The sequence below is a fragment of the Cupressus sempervirens genome, chromosome 3 (assembly GCF_028749045.1).
Source record: "Cupressus sempervirens isolate cs-2001-9-10 chromosome 3, ASM2874904v1, whole genome shotgun sequence".
Taxonomy (NCBI): Eukaryota; Viridiplantae; Streptophyta; class Pinopsida; order Cupressales; family Cupressaceae; genus Cupressus; species Cupressus sempervirens.
In genome coordinates this window covers 676,301,130-676,326,208 of record NC_143120.1, presented here as the reverse complement: position 1 = coordinate 676,326,208, position 25,079 = coordinate 676,301,130, and the positions used below count along the sequence as shown (strand labels likewise).

General features: G+C 34.2%; 1 protein-coding gene across 11 annotated transcripts in view; it reads left to right on the top strand.

Annotated features, from left to right (window-relative positions):
• Positions 1–25,079, top strand: part of LOC149568534 (Peptidase S24/S26A/S26B/S26C family protein) — a 110,233-nt gene that overhangs the window by 51,187 nt on the left and 33,967 nt on the right. For 9 of the 11 annotated variants that reach the window (XR_016362575.1, XR_016362574.1, XM_089821430.1 and 6 more), the window contains 3 exons: positions 6,828–7,116; positions 7,287–7,452; positions 7,588–7,702. Coding sequence is in view for 9 of the 11 variants with exons in the window: in XM_089821430.1 (XP_089677556.1) it covers positions 6,878–7,116; positions 7,287–7,452; positions 7,588–7,692 (510 nt within the window). In the remaining 2 variants the exon portion in view is untranslated. Of the gene's footprint in view, positions 1–6,827; positions 7,117–7,286; positions 7,453–7,587; positions 7,703–10,295; positions 10,467–25,079 lie in introns of those variants that run through there. The other 2 variants (XM_089821432.1, XM_089821431.1) reach the window with 2 other exon arrangements.

Genomic DNA, 25,079 nt, shown 5'->3' with positions numbered 1-25,079 from the left:
TCCTATCTTTGTTAAGGATTTGGAGTTTTATAAGAATTTTCACATTTCATCTCTAGAATTCTTAATTCTTCGAAGGATTTTTATTTCAAAGCTTGAAGTTTTGTAAGGAATTTCTTTTTTCATTGCTCACTTCATCACTTTGCAAATTGACCCAGAAACCCCATAAGGATTCGATTTACACTTTCCTTTCTTTTCCTAGACTTTTTTGTTCTAAAGCATAATCACAGTTCAACAAAGATGAAAGATATCTCTTGATACTCATCATTGTCCTTCTAACTTTGATCAACTCTTTTGAAACTATCCATTTGTTTTGAATGATTATGATTTCTCATATTTCCAAATTACTTCATTTTCATGAATGCTCATCATCATCATCTCAATTAGAGCTGTCAAATTGTTGCTAGACTAAAACTAGCCCAAGAAAACAACTAAATTAGCAGGGCAAAAGAAGGGGACCCCATGTGCAATGATGCAGTGTGTGAAAATGTCACAACATTTGGCGACTCCACTGAGGAATAAACCAATTCTAAACTTAAGTTTTTTGATTAATTCCTTCCAACCTCATTGAGAAACTAAGAATATCATCAAAAGGGAAGAAATTACACAGATTGGATCAAGAGACCTCATGTTTAATTACCCAAGTGTGTGCAAATGTGTTTATCCCATTTGACAAGACCTTTGGAACTCCCAGAATCCATCATGACGAGCTAAATGAGTTGTCTTACTCCAAAAGCATCCTAGATATTGCCTTGATGCCGGCTAGGCTTATATAACCTCGATGAGGTTATTGCTGAAATTCTCATGAACATTGCTCTATTACGAGCCAAGCATACACAATCATGATGAGGTTATTGCTGTAATTGTCACAAATATTACTCAATTTCCAACCAGATAGAGATTCACAAAATTTTGAAGTCAAATATCTTGTTATTTCCGTTTGACTTCATTTTCTTATTTGTTTTTTTCTTTATTTTTTTTGATACCGTGTATCTCAGATTTTTCATTTCGGCTCATAAGCAGTGAAGCTCATAGAGGGGTTGAGAATTATAGTGGCGCTAAAGTAAGGTTTCAAGATTTTTCTCTAGCCATGATTTCTTGTAAGAAGCCTCAATGACTTAGAGTACACAATTATGTGTGTAAAATATAGTAATTAGAAGCTTGAGTATCTAAGATACAATTGTTAATTCCCTTCCATGTTGAGGATAAGTCTTAACCAAATGACAAAGCTAGCAAGGTAAATCATGTTTTCTAGAATGTCTCATTAAGTGTTACCAAAGAAATAAACTAAACATCCCTAGCAAAGTCGACCAAGTTTGTTTATTACAACATATAGCCTTTCTCACTTTAGTGTAGTAAAATGCAACTAGTGTAATTTACCATTAAGTGATGCTCCTACTAATAGAATTCCATGTAAGCCTTCACCTCCTTTCGTTTCCTTGTCCTTTTTACTGAGATTCTTGACCATGCAGCCGGGTTGGCATAAAACATGTACATTGTGGAGATGTTTGTACTCCTTTTTACTAAGATTCTTGACCATGCAACCGGGTTGGCATAAAACGTGTACATTGTGGAGATGTTTGTACGATGTGCACTCATGCAAATCTATAGACATGTAGTGAGCTGTTGAGATGTTACAATTGCCTCTCTTGCAATGTAATGCCTCTTATGACTACCCAACGACGTCGAGAATCATCCAGCTAGCTTATAAGATGAGATTTGAACTTTATCTTGTCCTTTTGGAGGCTCCCTAATTCTCTCATAAACATGTTGGCTTCCTTCTACAACATTTTGTAACCTTCTAGAGTTCACTATTGTATTGGGACAGCTTGTAGACAACATTCTTGATCTTCACAACATATTGGCTTCACCACCATCATCATGTTGCCTTCACTCCATTGAGCTTTGACTTTGAGGCTTCAAAGGGGAGTTACTCACTTCATTGCATTTCATTTTGTTTTGCATATCATAGTCTAATGATCTTGTCATCTTTATTATTGTTTTCATTGTTCCATAATCTTTCAGTTATATATCACCAATTGTTTGTTTAACCAATTGTTGTAGAGGTGGAAACACCAAAGTAGAGGCTTGACTAAAGCAAGTCTCTGAACAGCCCCAACACTTCTCCTTGTTTCCTTGTTTGCAGCTTTTGTAGAAGCATAGGAGCAACTCATCATATTCGTCAACTTCCTTTTGTCGTGAGAATATCTTTCTTTCATCATCTTCCTTTTGTCACACTTTTACTTTTGTCATTTCTATTGCATAATCACATTTCTCATTTTTTGTTACCTGTGATAAAAGTGATTGGACCAAACATGTATATGTGGAGGCTGATGATATGCAAATGTTATTACCAACCAGATGTTTAGATCATTTTCCAAATTGGAGCTGTTGAAGAGAAGTGAAATAATATAACTTTGAAATCTTATTTTTCAAGTTTGAAATATCATCTACAAATCTAAAATAATATTTCTATTATTTTATCGTTATAGGTTGTTTTTGATTAAGGTAAAAGATTGTTTTGAGGGGACCCAAAACCCTTAACAAGTAGAATTTAAAGGGGATCTAGAGCCCTACTAAGACGAGATGATGCCACAGAGACAACATTAACAGTCTAGCAGCTCAAATCCAACAAATAATCTGTAGCCTAGAAAAAGAAGACAAGCTAAGCACCAATTGTCATTAAAAAACCAGCAAAAACGGCCAAAGCCTTACATTGTAGAACTAATCTCTGCAGAATAGAGATCTTTGGGGTTTTGAGGCTCCCCAAACCATTAGTTTGAGTTTTGACATGGCTCCCAGAACGATCACTACAAACCATGAGAGCTTGCCAAATCATTTGGAAAGAAAAGATGTGGACTCCATCAAGGGATAGGAAAGTCCCAAAACCTACCACCAACCTTAACCAGAAATAATGACCAACCACCAAAGTGGGCTCTCGAAAATTGTTAGCATCCATTTGGTCAAGGACAGAACAAACATGGGTTGAAACAAGGAACCCATAACCAACAAGGGGTTTTGATAGGAACCCAAACCAACAAAACCCTCCAAGAGCCGAGCAGATAGATATCACCAAAGTAATGAGAATCAGAATCCTATCAAAATTAGCAAGGCCGAATCGAATTGTGAATCGACCATGAATCGGAATCGAATTTGCCATGAATCGACAAATTAAAAAAACCCTTGAAATTTAGTAACTTATTTCATAAACCTGTTATCACTGATTCGATTCACCGATTCACAAAAAAATGTTTGGCTTGAATTGAATTGCCGAATTGCGTGAATTGCCGCAATTCTTGGAACTATGGATATCACCAAGATCACAGTTTGTAAAGAAATAACAAAGCACAAAATGAGTATTCAAGGGTTCCCTCTACCACAACATTTGGACCAATCCTGGTACCCAACACCAAGAGAATCTTCCTCGAGGAAGTGAATTGCAGGATAATCTCAGAAAACTTAACGTTGGGTTATGTCATGGCTGTTAAAACTTGCCATTGAAACCTTCTTTGCCGACTACAAACCACCTCAATAGGCTGAGCCTCCACCTTAATAGGAACTTCCACCTCAATAGGAAGCAAACAAGAAGAGAAGAGGAGCAGAGTAATCAATTTCCACAGAGCTAGAGGGTGAGAACACACCATTTTGGGTTTTAGAAGGCACCACAAATTGTGTAATAACCTTGGTTTGGTTATAGCTAAATCAAGCATCAATTTCTTTCACATTTCAATGGTTTGACATTTTGTCAAAAACTTGGCAAGTAGCCCAATTACCACGGAATATATGATGTCTTAAATTTTCAAACACAATATTAGGATGTACAACAAACTGATCAAAAATTTATTTAATTTTGGCCTTATAAGTTTTGAATAAATAAATACCAAACGCCAATAAACAATTCTGAAATGATTCACACCAGCCTTTAAATTCATTCATCAACAAACCATATAGCAATATAATGAAAAGGGAATTTAATTGTTGGCTGATTGGTATAAATCAGAATTTGAAGCCAGCTTGTTTAATTTCAAACTATGTAATATAAACTGAATTTTACAAATTAAAAACTTGGTCTTTGCCATAGAATGTAATTGCAAAGTCAAATTGAAAGCCACCTGGTCCAATCTAAATCTGGCGTTCATAGTCTACCCTTACAACTGCTGCCCAAAACTGATATAGAAATCATGCCAAATACAAGAACCCTTGGCATTCAAGTTGTAAATCCAACACACTAATTCTGATGCAAATCGAACAAACTGGGATATCCAAAATTACCAATCTCCAATATGTAGACTAAACCCTCGTCCAACAACAGAGAAATTAGAATATTCAATTGTATAAATGCTCCTCAGCCACAGTTAATACAGAAAGAGGAGACGATAATAAAACTCAAAAGTCCACAATACCTCAGTTGTGGATTCTCAGAATAAAATCTACAATACTTCAGTTGTAGATCCAAAACCCTTATACTTCAGCAAGGGCACAACCTTCAGAGTTAGAAATGTCACAAAGACAACAAGAGTAAAATAAGATAATCAAATAATCAGATGCTTTTCTCATCAAATGTCCTGATATTTATAATCTCCAAATGGCACCGGTTTCCCAAAAGAACTCCACTTAAAAAGCTTACTCTACACAACATTAGAATATATTAAAGTGTCATTAATATAATTTATTAATTGCTTTTGGCTCTAGAAAATGACTTCGTCCACCATAACTTAAAATTTTGACATGCAAGGCCACTGTTTCTTGTTCCCATTTAAAACTTTTCATCTCGGTTCCAATGAGCTATGATAGCGAGGTGACCAGCAAACAACACTAACAATCATAGCAACCTCAGCGTATTTAGATGAATAATAATAATAATTCACCTGTCTTGCGAAAACAATTGAAGAAGCATCAGAATCGAAATCTTACAACACCCAAGTGATCCTGATGATGAAAGATGATGAATGAACTTGACAAGGTGACTTACTATAAATAGACGCTCCCTTCAAGATTCTTGGAGCCCAAATCGGAAGCCCAAAATAAAAACTGAGAGCATCACCCAAATCCTCTAACTCAACTGAGCTCATCGGAATGAACAGTTTGACGTACTATAAGTAGTAAGTGCCTCAAATGGAGCCAAAACACACCATAGGCTCCTGGAAAGCCTATAACCAAATAATTGAGACCCTCAAATCCTATTGCCAGCTCACGAGGGTTGCAATGGTGAACTAACCTGGCCAACTACAGGAACCTGCTAAAAATGGGGACATTTTAGATTGCAAAGAGCAAGCACCTATCCACCATAAAAAGGTAGGAGTCAACCTCCAAAGGACTGGAAGGGATGGAATCCATCAGCCAAGAAAGCAAAGGAAGAGGCTATGACCTGTACTCCACGGGGACGCATTTCTTGGGGTTTTACCCTCGTACCCGTATCAGGTACGAAACGAGGACGCAGGTACCCCTTTTGGCCGTCCGCCTTTTTGCTAATTATACACCATATTCGGATATATTATTATATCATATTCTCATTTTGATTTTATAGTTTTCAATTTCCATGTATAATATGGTGAATGGTTTATCAATGTTATGATATGCATATTTGAAATATATCTCTAAAGTCTAATACCCCATATATAAAAATTTAAAATCCCCTATATTTTATAGCCATCCCTTGAGGTTCCGTTCCCAAAATTTTGGCTTCGACCCGTGCCCGTACCGGAAACATGTTCCTGTCCCCTAAAACGTCCCCGTCCCAGAAACTCCATGGAGCATAGGCTATGACCAATTCCCTTCTAAGCAGGAGAGCACAACTAAAGTCTCCACCTAAATAGAAGGATAGGGGAAGAAACACAGCTGCAAGGAGAGAACAACAAATAGCCATCTAACCTGAAAGAGGTCAACAACAACAAACCTTCAACCCCATCCCAATCCCTACACAGCGACCATCTCCACATTGTTGCTGTAATAGCCAATAGGTTGTTGGTTCATGTTCAAATGAACAGGATTAGAGTACATACATCATTCGCTTACCAAGTTCGAGGAGTTAGTGAATGTGCATTCCGACTTGTGCCTACGTTTGCACAACGAAAAGCACTACAAGGAAGGGCAATGAAGTTGTAGGATGTAGAGCCAAAGCAGGTTTACTTAAATTCTTTTCCCTTCTAACATTCTTCATTTTTTGAGGAGGCAAACAGTCAACATGTTCTTTGTGTGAGAGTTAGTGGCAGTCTTTGTGAGTCTATTATGATGATTCTGATATTTATGAAGACTATATGACATTGCTTGCTGATTTAATTATTTTAATACTCAACAATTAATTTTTATCACAACATTTAAGTTTGACAAATTGACATTGACGCACTGCATGCATGTGTATAATTCATAAATCTTTTTTGCAGTAGCAGTGTACTTGAACATGAATTTAAAATGTTAACTAAGATTATTATATTAGCTTTTCAAGGTCTTTTATATAGAAGTGTTTAAGATATCTATAATTGTATAAATGCATTCCCAGATCCTAAACTTTTTGAGAATTGGTGCCTCCTTAACTTGATTGAATCCGTTTTTCTAACAAATTTGAATTTCAAAAATACTTATTGCCTTATTCGTGTACAGGTAGAAGACATATTCATATTGAATGCAAAATGCAAATCTTTGACATGCTTGTGTGCTATCTACTTTTTTGAAGAAAATTTTAAGTTACTTTGAGTCAAAGAAGTATATTTTTCATTGAATTTGCAGTTTGGGGTGGTTTAGGAATTACAAATTTAAAAAGTTAATAAATGAGCTTAGCTTGTTGAAAATGATTATGCTATATACTCCTGAAATTGACCTATGGTGTGCAGATTTGAGGTCTTTGAGACTGCAGTTATGATACAATTTGCCACTAGGTAACATGGGAGCATGGGATTTGCTATGGATGGTGTCAAAGCAGTCGTTGTCTGGTCTAATAATTGGTCTAGCAATATCAGACAGATATGCAAGTTTTGCTGCAATTGAGGGTGCTTCCATGCAACCTACATTGAGTCCTGGTTCTAGGAATCTATTTGGATCATTGAAAGGAGACTTTGTTTTGTTGGAGAAGTTTTGTCTGGAAAAATACAAATTTTCTCATGGTGATGTTGTTATATTCAGGTGGCATTTTTACACAAGTTGAAAACCAGTATTTTATGTCTTTTGCAAATGACAATTGTTTAGTAGGAAAATTATCATGCAATTGATTTTTTTGTACAGTTCTGGACGCTCTATTTATGACATGCACGAAAAAATCACTTTGAAATTAATGAAACATTAGTGAATGTCAGATCTCCATATGATCGTAATGAGCGATTTGTAAAGCGACTGATAGCCCTGCAAGGTGACTGGGTAAGTATACCTGGAACATGTGACATCGTGAAAATTCCCAAGGGTCATTGCTGGGTTGAAGGTGACAATGAAGCTCCCAGTCTTGACTCAAGATTATTTGGCCCGGTAAGCTGTATGTTAATATTTCTCAATGCTCAATTCTTGATGATAAATGCTTCATCATTCATTCCCTCCAAATTGAGAATTATGATCTTATTTAGCATTTTTCTAAATGCACTTCTTTATGTTCTTTTTTGGCAGATTCCACTAGGGCTAATGATTGGTAGGGCCACTCATATTGTCTGGCCTCCAAAACGAATAGGGGCGATTGAGAGACGATTTCCAAAGGAACGTGTATCTTTCTAATGATTCATAGGTAATTGGTATGACAAGAATAAAGAAGATTTTTATCATTTGATTTGAATACTTAGAGTAGCTTTAAATTTGTCACATTTAATATCATTTGAGTCATAAGACAATAGATCTGAGTTTGCAATATGCAATAAAGTACTATGGTCCAAAGATTAAATTCCAGTTGTCAAAATGAAAGCGTTTCATCTGCATCAATTGATTAATGTATTATAGAAATGTTCTCTGGGTTTGACCTTACATCCATTTTGATTATTGTATTAATATCTTGTCATACGATTATAGAGGATTAATTTAGTTGGCAAGTGTTTCATGAATGGTTACAAAGCTTTGATGTAGGAACAAGGGATAAAACAATATTTTTTTGCTTGTATTTGCACAGGTTCATAGATTTATAATTTTAATTTCAATGTACCAAGGAAAAAAAACAGATATGCACACAAATTGTCACACATATGAAGTAAGCAAACCCATAATCATAGAATTCTAACCACTGAGATTTGAAGAGAATCTAGATTTCTATATTCATAGCCCCACTCTCCCTTGGGCAAATCCTCATAACTCACCATATCACTCTTTCGAGATTTCTAATACATAGATCTCTCTCAAAACTTTTGCGCTGTAAGAACCACCTTATTTTCTTTTTGAGGAACTGCCAATTTTGTAGTTGGAGCATTAGGAGGTATATTCTTTTGATTCTGCCAAAAGAATGTTACTTTTGGTACCTTCAATAGGAGAAGATTTTTGAGAGAAAACTTGTTCTGCTAGTTAGACTGCTCAGCCTTGTGGAATTTTGCCTTCTCTTACAAAACACCCACAGAAACCTTAGATACCTCTTCCATGATTTTTATTGGAAGAGGGAAAAGTATGAATAATTTGAGAATCCTTCTCCATTATCTGTTTCTCCACATTATTCCATAAAACCCATTTCCAAAAGATTTCCTTATTCTTCCTGGATGAAGCAGACAAATGTCCAAAACCAAAACATTTTTTACATCTAAAACCTACCTTTTTAATAATCCAAATGTTGGTTCCATATACTATTTTCTACTTTCAACCTAATTTCAGTTCTCAATCCAAAGGTGAGTCTGCCTATACGAGATTACAAGCAAAAGTAGAATGTGACTTTTTCAGTAGAGTCTGACTTTTCCAGGGAGGATTGTCATACCCCTGTACCTAAGCACCATATATATTTATATATGTATGTATGTATATATATGTATATACATACATATATGTATGTATATTATGTATATACATACATACATATATGTGTATATATATACTGGCCCAGCAATCAGGAAAATTAATTTAATAATACACTCCTGACACAATCAGCAAGATGCCAATAATAAAGAAAATCATCTTAGGTATATGACTTAACAATTTTGTACAAAACAATACGTTAAACCAGCATGATTAGGCAGCAATCAGACAGCAATTGATGAAGCAGAAGTAATTTCTTGGAGGACAGAGGTTATGAAGATCAATAATAGGTAAAACAGAGATTCTATTTTTGAATCAATTGTGATTACTCTAAATCCCTTAACCCAAAAATGAAATATGCTTAACAACAATTAAGATTAGCTAATGGGACATTTAGAGTTGGTAAGAGATCCTGCTCTTGAAGAGAGGTTGGCCACCTAAAAAAACCCTTAAGCAATAAGACAAAAATATTTAAGGGGAGAGTTTGATTGAAGAAAGCCATCAGTCCCATCAGCATAAGCACTCATCCAAAAGAGCAGCAATTAGAATACAAAGAAGGAAACAGCATCAAGTCAGATCTGTCTAAATTTGCAACAGCAATTGAAAATATATAACCTGGAATACTTACATATTCTAAAAGTTTAGTGCTATGAAATAGTGATAATATTCTAAATCGTTAATCTATCTATAACTGGCAAGCAATCATGTGTAGAAGAGAAGAAAGTGCAAGAAAGGGGACAGATATGAGATCACCATCTAAGTAGACCACCCCATGATGGATGTTTAAATGTGTCTGCCTCTTGGGGCCAAGAGGTTAAAGGTCCATTCTTGGGCATAGATAGGAAAATTTTTGGGCACCATATTGTGGTTTGTTTTCCAACCTCTATGATGGTTGATTGTTGGAGAAATTGGAGTAATAAAAGAGCAAAGAAGGAAAAACGTGAATAAGGAGGGCAAAGACACTAGGTAGACCACCTCATGATGGATGGCCAATGTGCCTGCGGCTTGGGGCCAAGGTGGTAAAAAGACCACTTTTATGCCTTTCAACAAAATAAATTCTAATTTAGGTCCTGCAATCATATTAGACAATATTGTATATATTAGGGTTAGTAATCACACAAATGAGTACAAATGTGGACAATCATCATAATACATTAGATAAGTTAGGTCACATGTATATTCAATTTTTAGTATCCAATCACAATAGGTCTTGGGTGCCTGTCCCTCCATATTCATTTTCTTTGGCTTCTTTATTTGTCCTTTGTAATATTGACTTGTTAAGTCATTTTAATACTTATTAAATAATTATATTAAGTCATCTTTAAATTTGATATAATCTGACAACTTAAATTTGATTATTTAATTGACTACTAATCTACTAATGCCCCCAAAAGGGAACATTACAGGACTATCCAGAGATTGCTTGCCCTCAAGCAATCTGCACCTGGAGGTGTGGCGGATTGGGTAAGTATTTCAACGAGGATCAGTTAACAGTATTTCAAACTACAGAATTTAGTCAGATCAAATCATAATTGTTGTGGTTTATGTTTATAATTGGAGGAAAAGATGACTTGTGCATAAAATTTGCAGAGGAGATGCATAAGAAATTTAAGATGTCTATGATTAGTGAGTTGAATTTCTTTCTTGGCTTGTAGGTAAATGAAAATAGTCAAGGGATTTTCATTTATTTAAAAAAGGGCAAGTAAATAGCCAGAGAAAAAGAATATGAAGAGTTAGGCATTCAAAACCTATTGTGATTGGATACAGATGTGACTTGGGTTATCTAATGTATAATATTGATTGTACACATTTCTATTCATATGCGTGACAACCCTAATGTATATATATAATATTGTTTGACATGATTGCAAGACCTAAATCAAGATGACAAATTGGATAAGTATTTGAATGGACAATTATTTCAGAAAGGATCAACTAACAATAATTCGTATCATAGAATTTATTCACATCAAATCATAATAGTTGTGATTTATGTTTATGACATTTTTTTGGAGGAAGAGATGACTTATGCAAACAATTTGTAGAAGCGATGCAAAAGAAATTCAAGATGTCTTCTTGCTGAGTTCAATTTCTTTCTTGGATTGTAGGTAAATCAAAATAGTAAAGGAATTTTCATTTCTTGCCAATTGTAATGCCTTTCAACAAAATAAATCCTGATTTATGTCCTTCAATCATATTAATCATTATTGTATATATTAGGGTTGGTAATCTCACATATGAGTTCAAATGTGTACATGTTAAGGAATTGAGGATTAGAGAGAGAGAATAAAATAGTCTATTTTCAGACTCAATCTGATGAGAATTTCTTTCTTTGTTATAGGTATATACTTGCAATATACAACTATATACATTATCATAGATTATAGTATTTTCTATGAACTAACTGTTGGAAACTACAATAAGAATAATTCTTATGTTGTTATTGATGTTAAACCTACTAGAGAGACATTTACTAACAATGTAGAGTGCCATATTAGTTGATTGATGAAGAAGATTTGAAAAGAGAGGTAACTAGATAAACTAGTGGACTTGTTGAGTGAAGAGGAGCAAGTATATTGGAATTACAATGGGCACTTGATCAGTTAGTCTTTGACAAGATGGTGTATTGTTCAATCATCATATGGAGTATAGAAGTATTGATTTATACACAAGCAAAGCCTAGTGAATAGTGGTCGGTCAATGAAGGAGCTGAACAAAAGATTGAGGAACTTAAGAGTTAGCCAAGCAAACAGTATTAACCAAGTGATAGTTATTTGTCATGAGCCCAAATTTAAGGATATATGAATATTTGAATAACATATTATACAATGATAATAATTAAGAATAATAATGAATAGATAATAATAAATATTATAATTACATTATGAAACCAAAGAAGATTATAATATATTCACATTTGAATATATATGATATTAATAACTAATGATAATTATAATAAATTGATTAATAGACTAATCAATATAATATATATTAATGATACAAGAATTAATAAAAAACAATAATACAATATGGTATTATATTTATAACAACATATATTTGAATATGTTTAACATACAATATTATATAACATATTTAATGATAACATATACCCTATAAAATATAGCTATTATTCAATATACATAAACTACGATTATAAAACACTTTTAATCTATATTGAATAAAATTATATAATTAAAATATAATGGTAATTCTATTATTGATTATTTAGAAAATATATAAATAATATTGATGAACTAATTAAAAGACGTGACTCCTAGAATTGAAAACTATATATACATAGAGGATTTTATCATTAAGGGATATGATATATAGATTATTATCAAAATCCATCAAATACGGAACGAGTAAGGAAACGTCCAAAAAAGGGGACATTACATTATTGCCGAGCAAGTTGAAGAAGCAAAATATAGTAGCGACCAAGCGTAGTGAAGACCAAGTGAGCAAGTGGAAGTTGAGCACGATAGAACAATAGAGATTGAGCTACATAGTGACGACAGAGCAAAAGAACATAGTGATGACTGAGTGTTAGCACAGTTACAGTTTGTGAAAGAATCAAGTTTGAGGTTGACATAGTTGAATTTTTGGATTAATCAAAATGTGTGGATGATAAGGATTGATGAGCTGGCATATTTAATGCACAAAATGAGTTTGTTATGTAATCAAAGGCAAGGATTTAAGGAGAAGTTTTTAGAAGTATGAAGAAAGGAGTAGCCAAAAATGATGGATAGATTTGTTGGATTTAACCTAACCCTAAGATCTATGATGATGTTGAAGCGACAAAAGATCAAAATTATCTGTTTAAGGAGGCATAAAAGATGTTTTTGAAGGTGTGTTCGTTGTTGATTGGCGATTTTAAGGGGAACCTATGATGAACAGAGTAGTAGAGGAGAAGTGAAGAGATTGGTGAAGTGTGATTGCTCGAAGGAATGCCAAGCAGATCAGTGATGTAGATGTTAATGAAGTCTAGTCAATGAACCAACAAATGAGCCAAATGGAGATTTGAATTTACAAAGTGAATTGTGTTTTATAGATCAAACCTGTTGTTACTTTCTAACCATTGTGGCAGTCAAAATCCATTAATCAAGGTTGAGCTAACAATCATTTTGTAAATCTTTTTATCAAGGTGACATTCTAATGGAATGATCCAAAGTCCTCTAACTATGCGACTCCTAGTAGAGTGATTAAATCCTTTAATAGGGTCACACCTAACAGTGTGTTTTGTAGCCTTTAATAGGGTTGGCTCTTAACCGAGCTCACTTCAGAAGAGTGAAAAGTGGTAGCATGTCACTTGGTGGTTTTTCCCAAATCGGGTTTCCACGTTAAATCCTGGTGTCATATATGTGTGAACATAGATTCTTGTTATTTCTTGTTATTTATTTACTATTGGTTAGCATATACTGAACATAGAGTTAAGCAATGAACAAAATGTTGAATTGTTGATGAGTTGCTATATGGACCGAGTGGTTTAATGAGATTGTTTGAATTGTTTGAAGTTAGTAAAAGTTGAATTGATACATCTGGACCTGAGGATAACTGATTCACCCCCCTGTCAATTATTCTAAACTTTCTAACAATTGGTATCAGAACATGTGGTGCTTGTAAGGAAAGTTTAAAGGACTTAAGCTAAAGATCAAGATGTACAAGAGAGAGATACTTAAGTTGAATAAGGAGAACTTCTCAGCATTACATCTACCTAGAGTTGAAGATTTTGCATTGTAGTATCTGAAAAATAAATACTTTAAAGTTCTTAGACCCATGACTGTTGAACAAATGAAGGAGAAGTAGGAGCATAATCAAAGGATGATAATCTAACATTTTCTCTGAGTTGTGCTTTATTTGATGATGTGAAGGAATGTACTACTGCAAAGCAAATGTGGGACAAGTTGGCACAAATCCATGGAGGAGACAAAAATGTGTTGAGAGCTAAAGTTGAAAGTTTGAGAGGCAAATTTGATGCCATGAGAATGAAAGAAGGTGAAACTATTGCACAGTATTGTGGCGGAATCAAGGAGATTGTGAATGCAATTAGAAGAGTTGGAGGCATCATATCTGATGAGACTATGATGAGTAAGGTATTGAGTGTAATGTCCCCATTTTTAGCACGGTCTTGCAGTTGGCCAGGTGAGTTCACCATTGCGACCTTTGTGAGATGACAGTGGGATTTGAGGGTCTCAGTTGTGTGGTTATAGGCTTTCCAACAACCTATAGTGTGTTTTGGCTCCGTTTGAGAGACTTACTATTCAATTTGTTGGTTTTGATGAGCTCAGTTGAGTTAGAGGAGTTAGGGCATCAGTTTTTATTTTGGGCTTCTAGTTTGAGCTCCAAGAATATTAGAGGGAGCGTATATTTAAAGTAATTCACCTTGTCAGGTTCATTCATCATCTTTCATCATCACAATCACTTTGGTGTTGTCAGATTTCAATTCTGATGCTTCTTCAGTTGTTTTCGCAAGATGGGTGAATTATTATTGTTCATCTAAATATGCTGAGGTTGCTATTTTTGTTGATGTTTTTTGTTGGTCACCTCAGTATAATAGCTCGTTGGAATCGGGGCAAAATTTTTTAAATCGTGGGAACAAGAAACAATGACCTTACGTGTCAGAATATTAAGTTATGGTGGAAAATGTCATTGTTGGAGCCAAAGGCAATTAATAAATTAGATTATAATGGCATTTTATTATATTTTAATGTTGTGTATTGGAAGCTTCTTGAGTGAAGTTCATTTGGGAAGCTTTGTGCCATTTGGAGATTATAAATATGAGCTCATTTGATGACTAAAGCATCCGATTATTTGATTATCTTATTTTGCTTTGTCGTCTTTGTGGCATTTTTGAAGTTTGATTTTTCTGTGCCCTTGCTGAAGTATAAGGGTTTGCTCTTGAGAAGTTCATTGTAATTCACAGCTGAGGTATTGTGAATTAGTTTTCTGAGAATTGTTCTTCACCTCCATTGCTGCATACACTGTGATCGGGAGATATTGTGGTGTTGGGAATTTGGAATTTGACGTCTTCTTATATTGTTATTACTGTTGCTGAGAAGCAGTTGGGTGCTAGTTAATTTGGAGTTGGTTGAGCACCCATTTATATTTGCTGCTAGGCCTTATCTTCTATCTGCACTTTGGGACCAACGTTTTACATATTTGCAATTGCATTTGTTTGTTGGAGAATTCTTTTGCTGCTGCTAGACTTCATTTCAAAGGGTGTCAAGGCACGTCTTACCTATATGTTCATGGATTATAACTTCTAATTTTTCGGGGTATTGTTGATTTAGAGAATAGGGGATATTTTATCACCTGGGTTGTTGGTATTTTGTGAAAATACTCAGTATCTAAGTTGTTATTAAAATCTGGAATTTTCAGCTATATATTCCCTATGTAATATCCAAGTATTTGAGTTGAAATTATTAATGTAATATCTTCTATATTTCTAGCTATATTGTTGTATCATAAATTGCAAAACCTGAAAAACAAAAAAAAGGAATCATTTCTTTGGCATAGATTGTTTGAGAGCCAACAGGGCTCATTACAGTGGTATCAAAACTTGCTTGCAAAGTGTTTGACGAAATGTCAAACAATTGAACTATAAAAGCATTTGGTGTTTGATGAAGTTATAACCAGTTGGGGTTATTACATTGAGGACTTTACTTCCTATCTATGCATTTAGAGTATTTGCAATTCAAGAATTGAGATGTACACCTAGTAATGATTTGACCTTGGATAGTGTAATTGGTAGACTCACTGCATTTGAGTTGTCAAATTTTGATAATTATTCTCATGCTAATATTGAATGTGCTTTCAAGTCTCAACTAACCCCTGATGATCTATAATAGAAAGAAGAAGAGCAAACATGTGGACAGTGATAGTAAATCAGATGATGATCTTGAAGCATTACTGGCAAGAAGACTACTAAGAGGAAAATACAAATACAAAGCTAAACTCTCCATTATTTGTTTTACATGTAAGAAAGTTGGTCATTGGTTGCAAGATGTCCTAACAGAGATGAGAAGGACGAAAGGAAGGATAACAAATACAAAGGAAGAATAGACAACAAAGGTAATCGAGGTAACAAAGACTACAAAGGCAAAGGTAAGAAATCCTGTTACATTGCTGAAGAAGATGGTTTTGATAGTGATTCTAATGAAAACGATGAAGAAGTTGTGTATGTTGCAATGAAAGATAAATTTGATGAAGATGAGAAAACTGTTTTGATTTCACATGTGAACAAAAATGACAGATGGATAATTGATAGTGTTTGTTCACATCATATGATTGGTGACACAAATAAGTTTGAAAAGTTAGAACATTATAATGGAAGTAATGTTAAGTTTGGAAATGATGCACCATATTTTTTTTTTGATAGGTAATAGGCCAAAGCTTGGAGATTATTTTTATTCTTTATTTATTTATTATTATTTAGATTAATTATTATTATGCGTTAAGCTCGAGTAGATTCGAACGCAAGACCTCCCCAATGAGGGACTCACAATTTACTGTTGTGTTTTAGGCTTTTGCCTGAAATGATGCACCATGTTATGTGAAAAGTAAAGGATCAATTATACTGAATGATAAGATCAGATGTGACAATGCATATTGGGTTGATGGTTTAAAATATAACTTGTCGAGTGTGGCACAATTGATTAGTTCAGGCTACCGAGTTGAATTTCAGAACAAGTTGGTAAAGATTTATGATGCCACTAGTGAACTACTTGGAAGTGGTGATCAAATAAGATTTACCTTGTTCTATCTAGACCTATTTGAAGATACTTGTCTAGTTGCACAATTTGAAGATATTTGGTTATGGCATAAGAGCCTATGTCATGTGAACTTTGATAATTTGGTAAGCATTAGTAAGATGGAAAGAGTAAGAGGGTTACCAAGATTGAGCAAACCTGATAAGGTGATGTGCAAACAATGTCAAATGGGAAGCATGACAAAGTCTAGTTTCAAGAGTAAGACTTATTGTTCTGATCATATCCTTGAATTGGTTCATACTGATTTATGTGGTCCTATTGGAGTGCAAAGCTATTATGGTGACATACTTCATTCTGTTTGTTGATGACATTTCTAGAATGATGACTGTGATGTTTTTAAAAGAAAAATTTGATGCATTTAAAATGTTTAAGTGGTATTTGGCTAGAGTTGAGAAAAAAAAAGAATGTAACATCCACTTTTTCCGGGTCCTAACTAACAACTAGCATATCTTACTAATTCATATTTATGAGAAGGCATTTATAACAGTTATGTTCAGGTGAAAAAGATTATCGATTATTACCAATTTAAGTGCACATCATAACTAACTATTGAAGACATCATCAATCAATTTAATGAGGAATTTAAAATCTACATATTGTAGAATTCAAAATCGAAATCCGTCTAGGGATGCTTTGGCAAAACCCAGGTTAGTTCATATATACCGCTTAGGAACAAATAGCTATACCACTTTATCGAAATGACAAATACCATGAAATACCACTATATCATTTAGAGCATCAAATACCACCATATCATTTAGGGCATCAAATACCACTGTATCATTTAGGACATCAAATACCACTGTATCATTTAGGGCACCAAATACCACTGTATCATTTAGGGCTTCAAATACCATTGTATCATCCCCTTTCTTTCTATTGCTAACTATGGCAATAATGTACAGTTAGAAGGTACGCTCATATTCATTATTCACATAGATGAAAGATAGAAATAACAGTCCATCAGATAAACCTATCTCTTGCATATAGACATAATTCATGTTCAGTTGGAAGATCAATCGCTCTAACTGGTTACCAATTACATTGGCGAGAACAGTTGCTTTCATTAAAGGAATAATTGAATCAATGATATAAATCAATCCATCATATCTTCTACTTGTAATTTCAAATATCATAGAAGTAAAATACTTGTTACCGCTAGATGTTGAATGCATAACTTATCTTTGACTTGTGCATGTCTTGGCATCTGGTGGAGAAGAGAAGCATTGTTAGGGGTTTTAGCTCCCAACTGTAGACCCTTGAGTATCCCCACACAATCTCAATCAAGAAAGGCCCTCCCTACCCACAAATAGACAATGGAACACCTTGTCCAACCACTGAGCATCTTGGTACGTAGAGTATCAATCCCATAGCTCGTCATGACAAGAACAAGAAGAAACTTGTATTGACAGACAATCATGAAAAGAAAAACTGGTATGAATGGTTTATGACTTGCAAATCAATCCAATCTGTTGTGGCAATGATTCCACATGACACTGCTTCCATCAGCGTGGCCCCAATCACGGACCAAATCTGCCAATATGTTTCTGAAAACAATAATGAGAGAGAGGAGGTAAAGATCTTTTTGGTTCAGCAAAATTGCATGGCAACAAGGTAAGTGAAATTTGCTTGTCTCTTTCTATAGCCGTGGCGGAAGAATATATGGTCTCCCATGCCTCCAGTTACAAAAAGAAGCTTGAGATCGGTTACAAGATGAGCTTTATAAATTCAAAATAAAAAGATTGATGCCGATAAGGAGGTGGCCATTGCTTATTGATATGGAGTCAAAATAAGGACTTAGGGAGAAGTGGCGGTGAGAGGTATAACACCAACAAGAAGTCATTCGCCCAAATATTTGAAATGACCATCTCAAAATAAAAGGCTCGATGGAAAATGAATAGAAACATGAAAAGTGGCCATACGTGAAATAATATTAAACCATAACCAAGGTGAAAGAAATAATAATATTGTCTTAATATATAACACCATGGTATCTATAGATACCTATATATGTATGTATATATATACGTGTACATGTGTAAATCCCAACCATATATTTCTTACGTATATGCCCAATATCAAGTATGCGTATACATCCTTATATATATAAAATTGTTTTACGTATGTAAACATATGTATGTACATGTATAGATATGTAGGTATCATGATGTTGATATGATGAGACATGCTCATACATCAGGAGGCTCCAAACAATAACACAATTACAGAGGTGCAAATTCGCTCAACTTTCAATTCATGCTTAGTGATCTCTTTTACTATTAGATGATGTGTATTTATGATGCAGGAGCATCCAAAGGTATAAGGGAAATCCTGTGTCATCCAAAAAAATGTACCTAGACATAGTTTCTATTTCATGTGTTTTCATTTCTGGATACCCATTTGGGTCAAATAAAGGTTCCAACTCTCACAGTTCCACTATTAGTGTTCTAGGTTAGAGTATTTAAGCACCTTGGGATATGTGTAAATGCCGAAAAAATAGGACTATGTAATTGAGCCATAATTATGGTGAGTTAAAAGGTGTAAATTGGAGGGATGATTATAATTGTAATGTAGAACATTCCAGAAAAAGAATCAGGTCAAAAGGTTGCACGGTTTGAAAGTTATCGCAGTTTTTCAATTTTTGGAGACCTCCTAAGAATGCTTCAAAGTCAGGTTCGAGGCACTAAACGATCTCGTACGGGCCTGAAAATGGGGGACGAGCGAAGCTGGTCCATAAGGCTATAGAGCACTCCGAGAGCTTTCCGAAAATGTAAACGGTTCGTCAATCGGAGCTATGGTTCAAAAGTTATGCCTCCCGGAAGTTTGGCTACCGTTTTTGGATTCTTCTAATTTTGCACCGATTTCTAAAGCAACTTCTGGAGCCTTCCATTTTGGCAGTGGATGCCAACTAGCACTTTCTAGAATGTATTCCTAATCCATAACCCTTTGGGGTCTATTTAAGAACATTTTTGGCATTGTAAAAGGCAGTTCAGAGTGGAGTTTGAGAGAAGGTACTGGGAGAAGAAATTATCTCCAAATTTGTACTATTGTAAGCCCATAGGGCATGTTTTGGAGTCTGTTTTCTCTGCACTAAGTGTATTGGCATATTTTCATAATTAATTAATTTTCCCTTTCCTATTGTGTCCATTCTGTTCTTGGGTTGTGTCTCCATCAATTTAACAGGTTAGCTCATGGTCGTCCAATGTACACTCTTGCTTGCCTAGTCGTTTACCCTTAGCCATGGTGGTTCAGGGCTCGTACCTATTTGCTTAGTGATGGTGGTGCCACCCGTGCCCAATTTCTTTCTGGCAATGCTTCTCCCCTTTGATGTGCTCCTACAAGGGAACTCTCCACGATTATATCATATTCTTCAATATAATGACAAGTCATTATTCATAAACCATCCTAACGGCTAACTAGCATGCAACTTCATATGAAATTATAACGATTAACCATCTTACCCTTTCACACGATCGTAACTAATTTCACCTGCTAACTGACTTCACAGGAAACCTCAACGACTATATGAAGAATTTTAAATTGAGCCAAAAATTGGGATGTAACAAGGAAAGAGTTTGAAGTCCTTGAGATCAGAGGTGAATTCATATCAGATTGTTGAATTCTAGGATCGCTGCAAATGTACTAACAATGTGATTGTATTGATTGTGTTCCTAATGCAAATAAAGGCTTATAAATAAGAGAGGAGGAGACATGTCTCTTCAAGAGACATGTCTCTATGGTTAATCATCACTGGTTAACATATCAATATAATAATAATATATATAATATAATATAATATAATATAATATATGTTATATATATTATATTATTTATATAATATATATTATATATATAAGATATTTATCTTAATGATGACTTATCAACAAAGTATCTCATGGTAAATCAATACCACTGAAACTACAACCTTAACACTCCCTCGTAGTTAGGGAGGATTGATGTAGAACACATTATGCCCTTATGTATATGAAGAGATATCATCTCAGTATGGAATGACATATTTAGGGATATCAACATAAATCCATCAACTTAGATGTTACCTTTTGATATAATTCGAAGTATGATTCAACAAGAAATATCAATCATATAATATTCATCATACGTATATTCATTTGGTATGTGCATTGGCATCAAATCCTTGATGCCTACCAAAAGAATATGTTATAACCTAGAAAGGATATGAGTTATTTGATCTCTGGCACTTCGGGACAACAATTTAAAATAGTTTATCAGATAACAAGATATCACGATGTCATCGTCTCTATCATGACAAGTATCATGATCTCCGGTACTTCAAGACAACAACTTAATGAAGTTTGATCATGACATGTTCGTTATCATGACTTCCAGTACTCTGGGGCAATAACTTAATGAAGTTTGTCATGATAATAGGTCTACTATTTATAAGATCGCCACCTTATAATGGTTACCTTTTGTGTGATACATTTGTTATCATGATTTTCAGCACTCTGAGACAACAACTTAATGAAGTTTGTTGTGATAACAAGTAGGCCATTTATAAGATAGTCACCTTACAATGGCTACCTTCTATTTATATACGTTCTTTATCATGACTTCCAACACTCTGGGACAACAACTTAATGAAGTTTGTCATGATAATAGGTCTACCATTTATAAGATTGTCACCTTACAATGATTACCTTCTGTTTATATATGTCAATGAAAGATTGTCACCTTTCATTTCATATCATATGTGAAATAGTAACCACCATGAACCAAGTCATAGGGTGGTGCAAAGGCTTTCAACACAATTCTCTCTCATAGAGGAATGCATTACAAGGAATTTCCCTTAGTGCTTCTCCTCATAGAGAAGATATCATTCACAAAGGATTGCACCTTAAAATTCTCCCTTTGAATAATGATCCTAGGAAGTCAGGTTTAGTAGTTACTCCCGTAGAAGCTCTCTTCCCCCAAGGATTCTTGTTAGACTCACATTGAATCTATTATCAATCTTCCAAATTTCTAGTGATAAGTCAATATGTCCTCATGATGCACTCAAGCGTAGGCCTATCAAAATTATGCAGTCACACACTTGTATTTCTAGACTCCCTCTGATTATTAATCTTCTAAGCTCCTATGATGCCTTCGAAGAAGTGTCATAGTCTCTGTCAATGTAGAAGGATACTCATAATCTCAATCATCAAAGATATTTGCTTCAAGAGCCTCACTTTATCCAGCCTAATCAAACTTCTTTTAAGCTAGTGACATAAGTTGCCTAATGTGTCATTCTTCTTTTCCTGCAACATTAACCTCAGATACAAGGGCAAACATCAAGGCAAATAACTCTTATAGTGTGTAGAATTACAAATAAGAGAAAGAATACAATAAGCAAGTAAATATAATACTCAAGGATAATAAATACATATTTGTACATTAATGTTCTTGATACAAATTGCTCCAATGAAGGTCCATATGTATCAAATAAGATGATGTCTCTATATAAACATCTGTCAGGGAATGAAACATTTGTTATTATTCCCCCCAACAATTTAAAATTCGCACTCATTCCATCAACATTGTTAGTGATGCTTAGTTCTCATGAGCAAAAATTTCGTTCTATGCAATTTGTATCTTGAGAATGTTTCCTTGTAGAATATTTCTCACCTTTCACTTTGATATGTAGTAGGGTTTACCTTGGTTTTAAGGAGATCGTATATTTTTTACTCTCATATATATATATATATATATCTCATTTAATTATATATATGTTTATCCAACAAAAGCTACTAATCATCAACACTCCCTCTTAGCTAGGGAGGATAAACAAAAGACAGATATTACACCATAGGTAATATTAGGAATGATAAATTTTACAGATATCTCAAAATTTTTCCACCATTTGATATCACATTCGATATCACGAGTATTGGTCTTCCAGAATATCAACACAAGATATTCACCAAGTACTAAAAAAGGGGTTTGACATCACATCTGATCATTGAAGAAACCATCTCAACATGGTCTACTCCCTCTCAATCAACACGATTGAGATCATCGAAGGTTTACTGAACCATATCTCCATCTGCTTCTTATCTTTCATGGTTACTTGTAATGAAATGTCAGGCTCCCTCCAAATCTCAACCTCCCCTTGTTTGCAATAGCATTCTTAGAGGAAAAGATCAAGATCATAGCTCTTATAGTACATATGCAAATGCAAATAAGAGAGAGACTAATATAATATTAAAAGTATGATCTTTCCAATAAAATATAGATAAAAATCTATACTTTGAACATATATATACATATATTCCATTTAAATAGATGATTAAAATCATCTATATATAAATGATCTATTATAAATTTTCTAATGTGTATATATATATATATATACACAAAATTTTCCCTCTTTATATGTATATAATGAACACATATATTATACCATTCAATAAGAATAATAATTATGAAAGAATATTTACAATATTGCTTTTATCAAAGATAATAACATGAGAGGTTCATAAAAATATTTGATATCTATTATAATCAACTATATCTTAACTCTTCATAATATATAGTAAAGAATATTAAATAATACTATTCTTTAATATAAATTATATATAAGAAGATATTATAACCATATCAAGTATTACCTTTATAGCTACTTGGTAGGTGGTGGGTCCTTGGTATTAGTGACTTGTACTTATTGCCTTAAAGTATTGATTTCTGACATGCACATTTTCCATTTCAAAGTGTCTGATATCCACACTCATCAAACTTTGGTTCTTACTCCGATATGACTTGTCAAGTTGAATTGGGATGTTACTCCTTGTATAAATACCAATTAATATTCATATATCTCCACGTCAATTAATCTTCCCCTTCCATCGAACATTCTATTGCAGCCACAAAGCGTCAAAGCTTATATGTATAAACAAAAACATTTTCTTCTACCATTAAATTTCTGACTAATATTTGGCATTGTGACAACTCCCATGAAATCTTAAACAAATTTTTAATGAGCCAGGTATTGATAAGCATGATGTGATGACTTTTCCAAGTAATAACAAGTACATCCTCGCAAATTGTATGAATGGCGTGGTAATTATCATATTAGCTAATGCATAGTTAGCCTTTTATGCCCATTCTTGGACCAAGGTTTGTAATTTCCATGTGTTGCATTGAGTGACTCTTTATGTGTCAAACAATGAATACTTGTGATTTTTCTTCTTATTCGGGCATCTTATTATCATGTTCCTCTTTGTATTCCAATCTGTACCACTTTGAATCCGTCCTTGGTGGACAACCCTTGTGTGTGGTTCGGTGGTCTTTATTCCACGTCACGTCTTCTTTCATGGTTGTGGTTATGTTCAATCTCAACTTTACATGGGATATGGTTCACTAATTTTAATTTTTAGCAAGGGTTTTCCTCCTCACCTTAGTTATATGGGATGCCTCATGTATCGTTTTTCTTTAACTATCCTTTAATCTCCTTTCACTAGCACTTCTATCTGTATGGTCTTCGCACACAATGCACAGGCTTGGACATAGTTTTCTCAATGTGTGTTTTATTAATTGATATCTTGCCATGCTATTCGCTCTGTTCCTTATACTTCCGTTTTACCCTTAAATGTTTCCGGTATGACTGATTCCATCTAGTGTATAAATGACAACATCCAAATAATTTCAGCTGATGGGTTAATCATTTCACCAAGTATAGTAGACAATTTGCTCTTTCACATAAATACAAATGGGGAACTATTCTTATCTTCAACAACACACTTTCATATAATGAAAATCTCCAACCCATTAAGTGTTCAGAATGTAGAATAACAAACGATTTACGCTATTGCCTCCCTTCTAAATTTTACGGTGGATCATACCATGGAAGTTTGAGAGACCAATATGATGTTATTTTGACCAACAAAAAAGACAACGTCAGCCATGAAAAGAATCTTTGGGGGCCCTCCTCTTGGGTTTTGAAATCACATGGAATATTAGTGACAATTGTCATTTCTGTGAAGACTCTGGTGGGATATGTTACACTCCCGATTATTGATTGTGTTCCCTTCTCAACTCATTGTTTCTGTGCTCCTTAACATATTATATTTGGTTGCCATTTAAGATATGCTTTTGGTACGATTTTCTCTCACACTTTAAATCTAAGTGTCTCTCTTTCTCTTCTTTATTCCTTTTGTTCATTTGCGGCTTGGCTCTGATACCATGTTGAATTCTAGGATTGCTGCAAATGTACTAACAATGCCATTGTATTGATTGTGTTCCAAATGCAAATGAAGATTTATAAATAAGAGAGGAGACATGTCTCATGAAGAGACATGTCTCTACGGTTAATCATCACTAGTTAACATATTAATATATTAGTAATATAAATAATCATATATATAATATATTATTATATAATATAATATATTATTA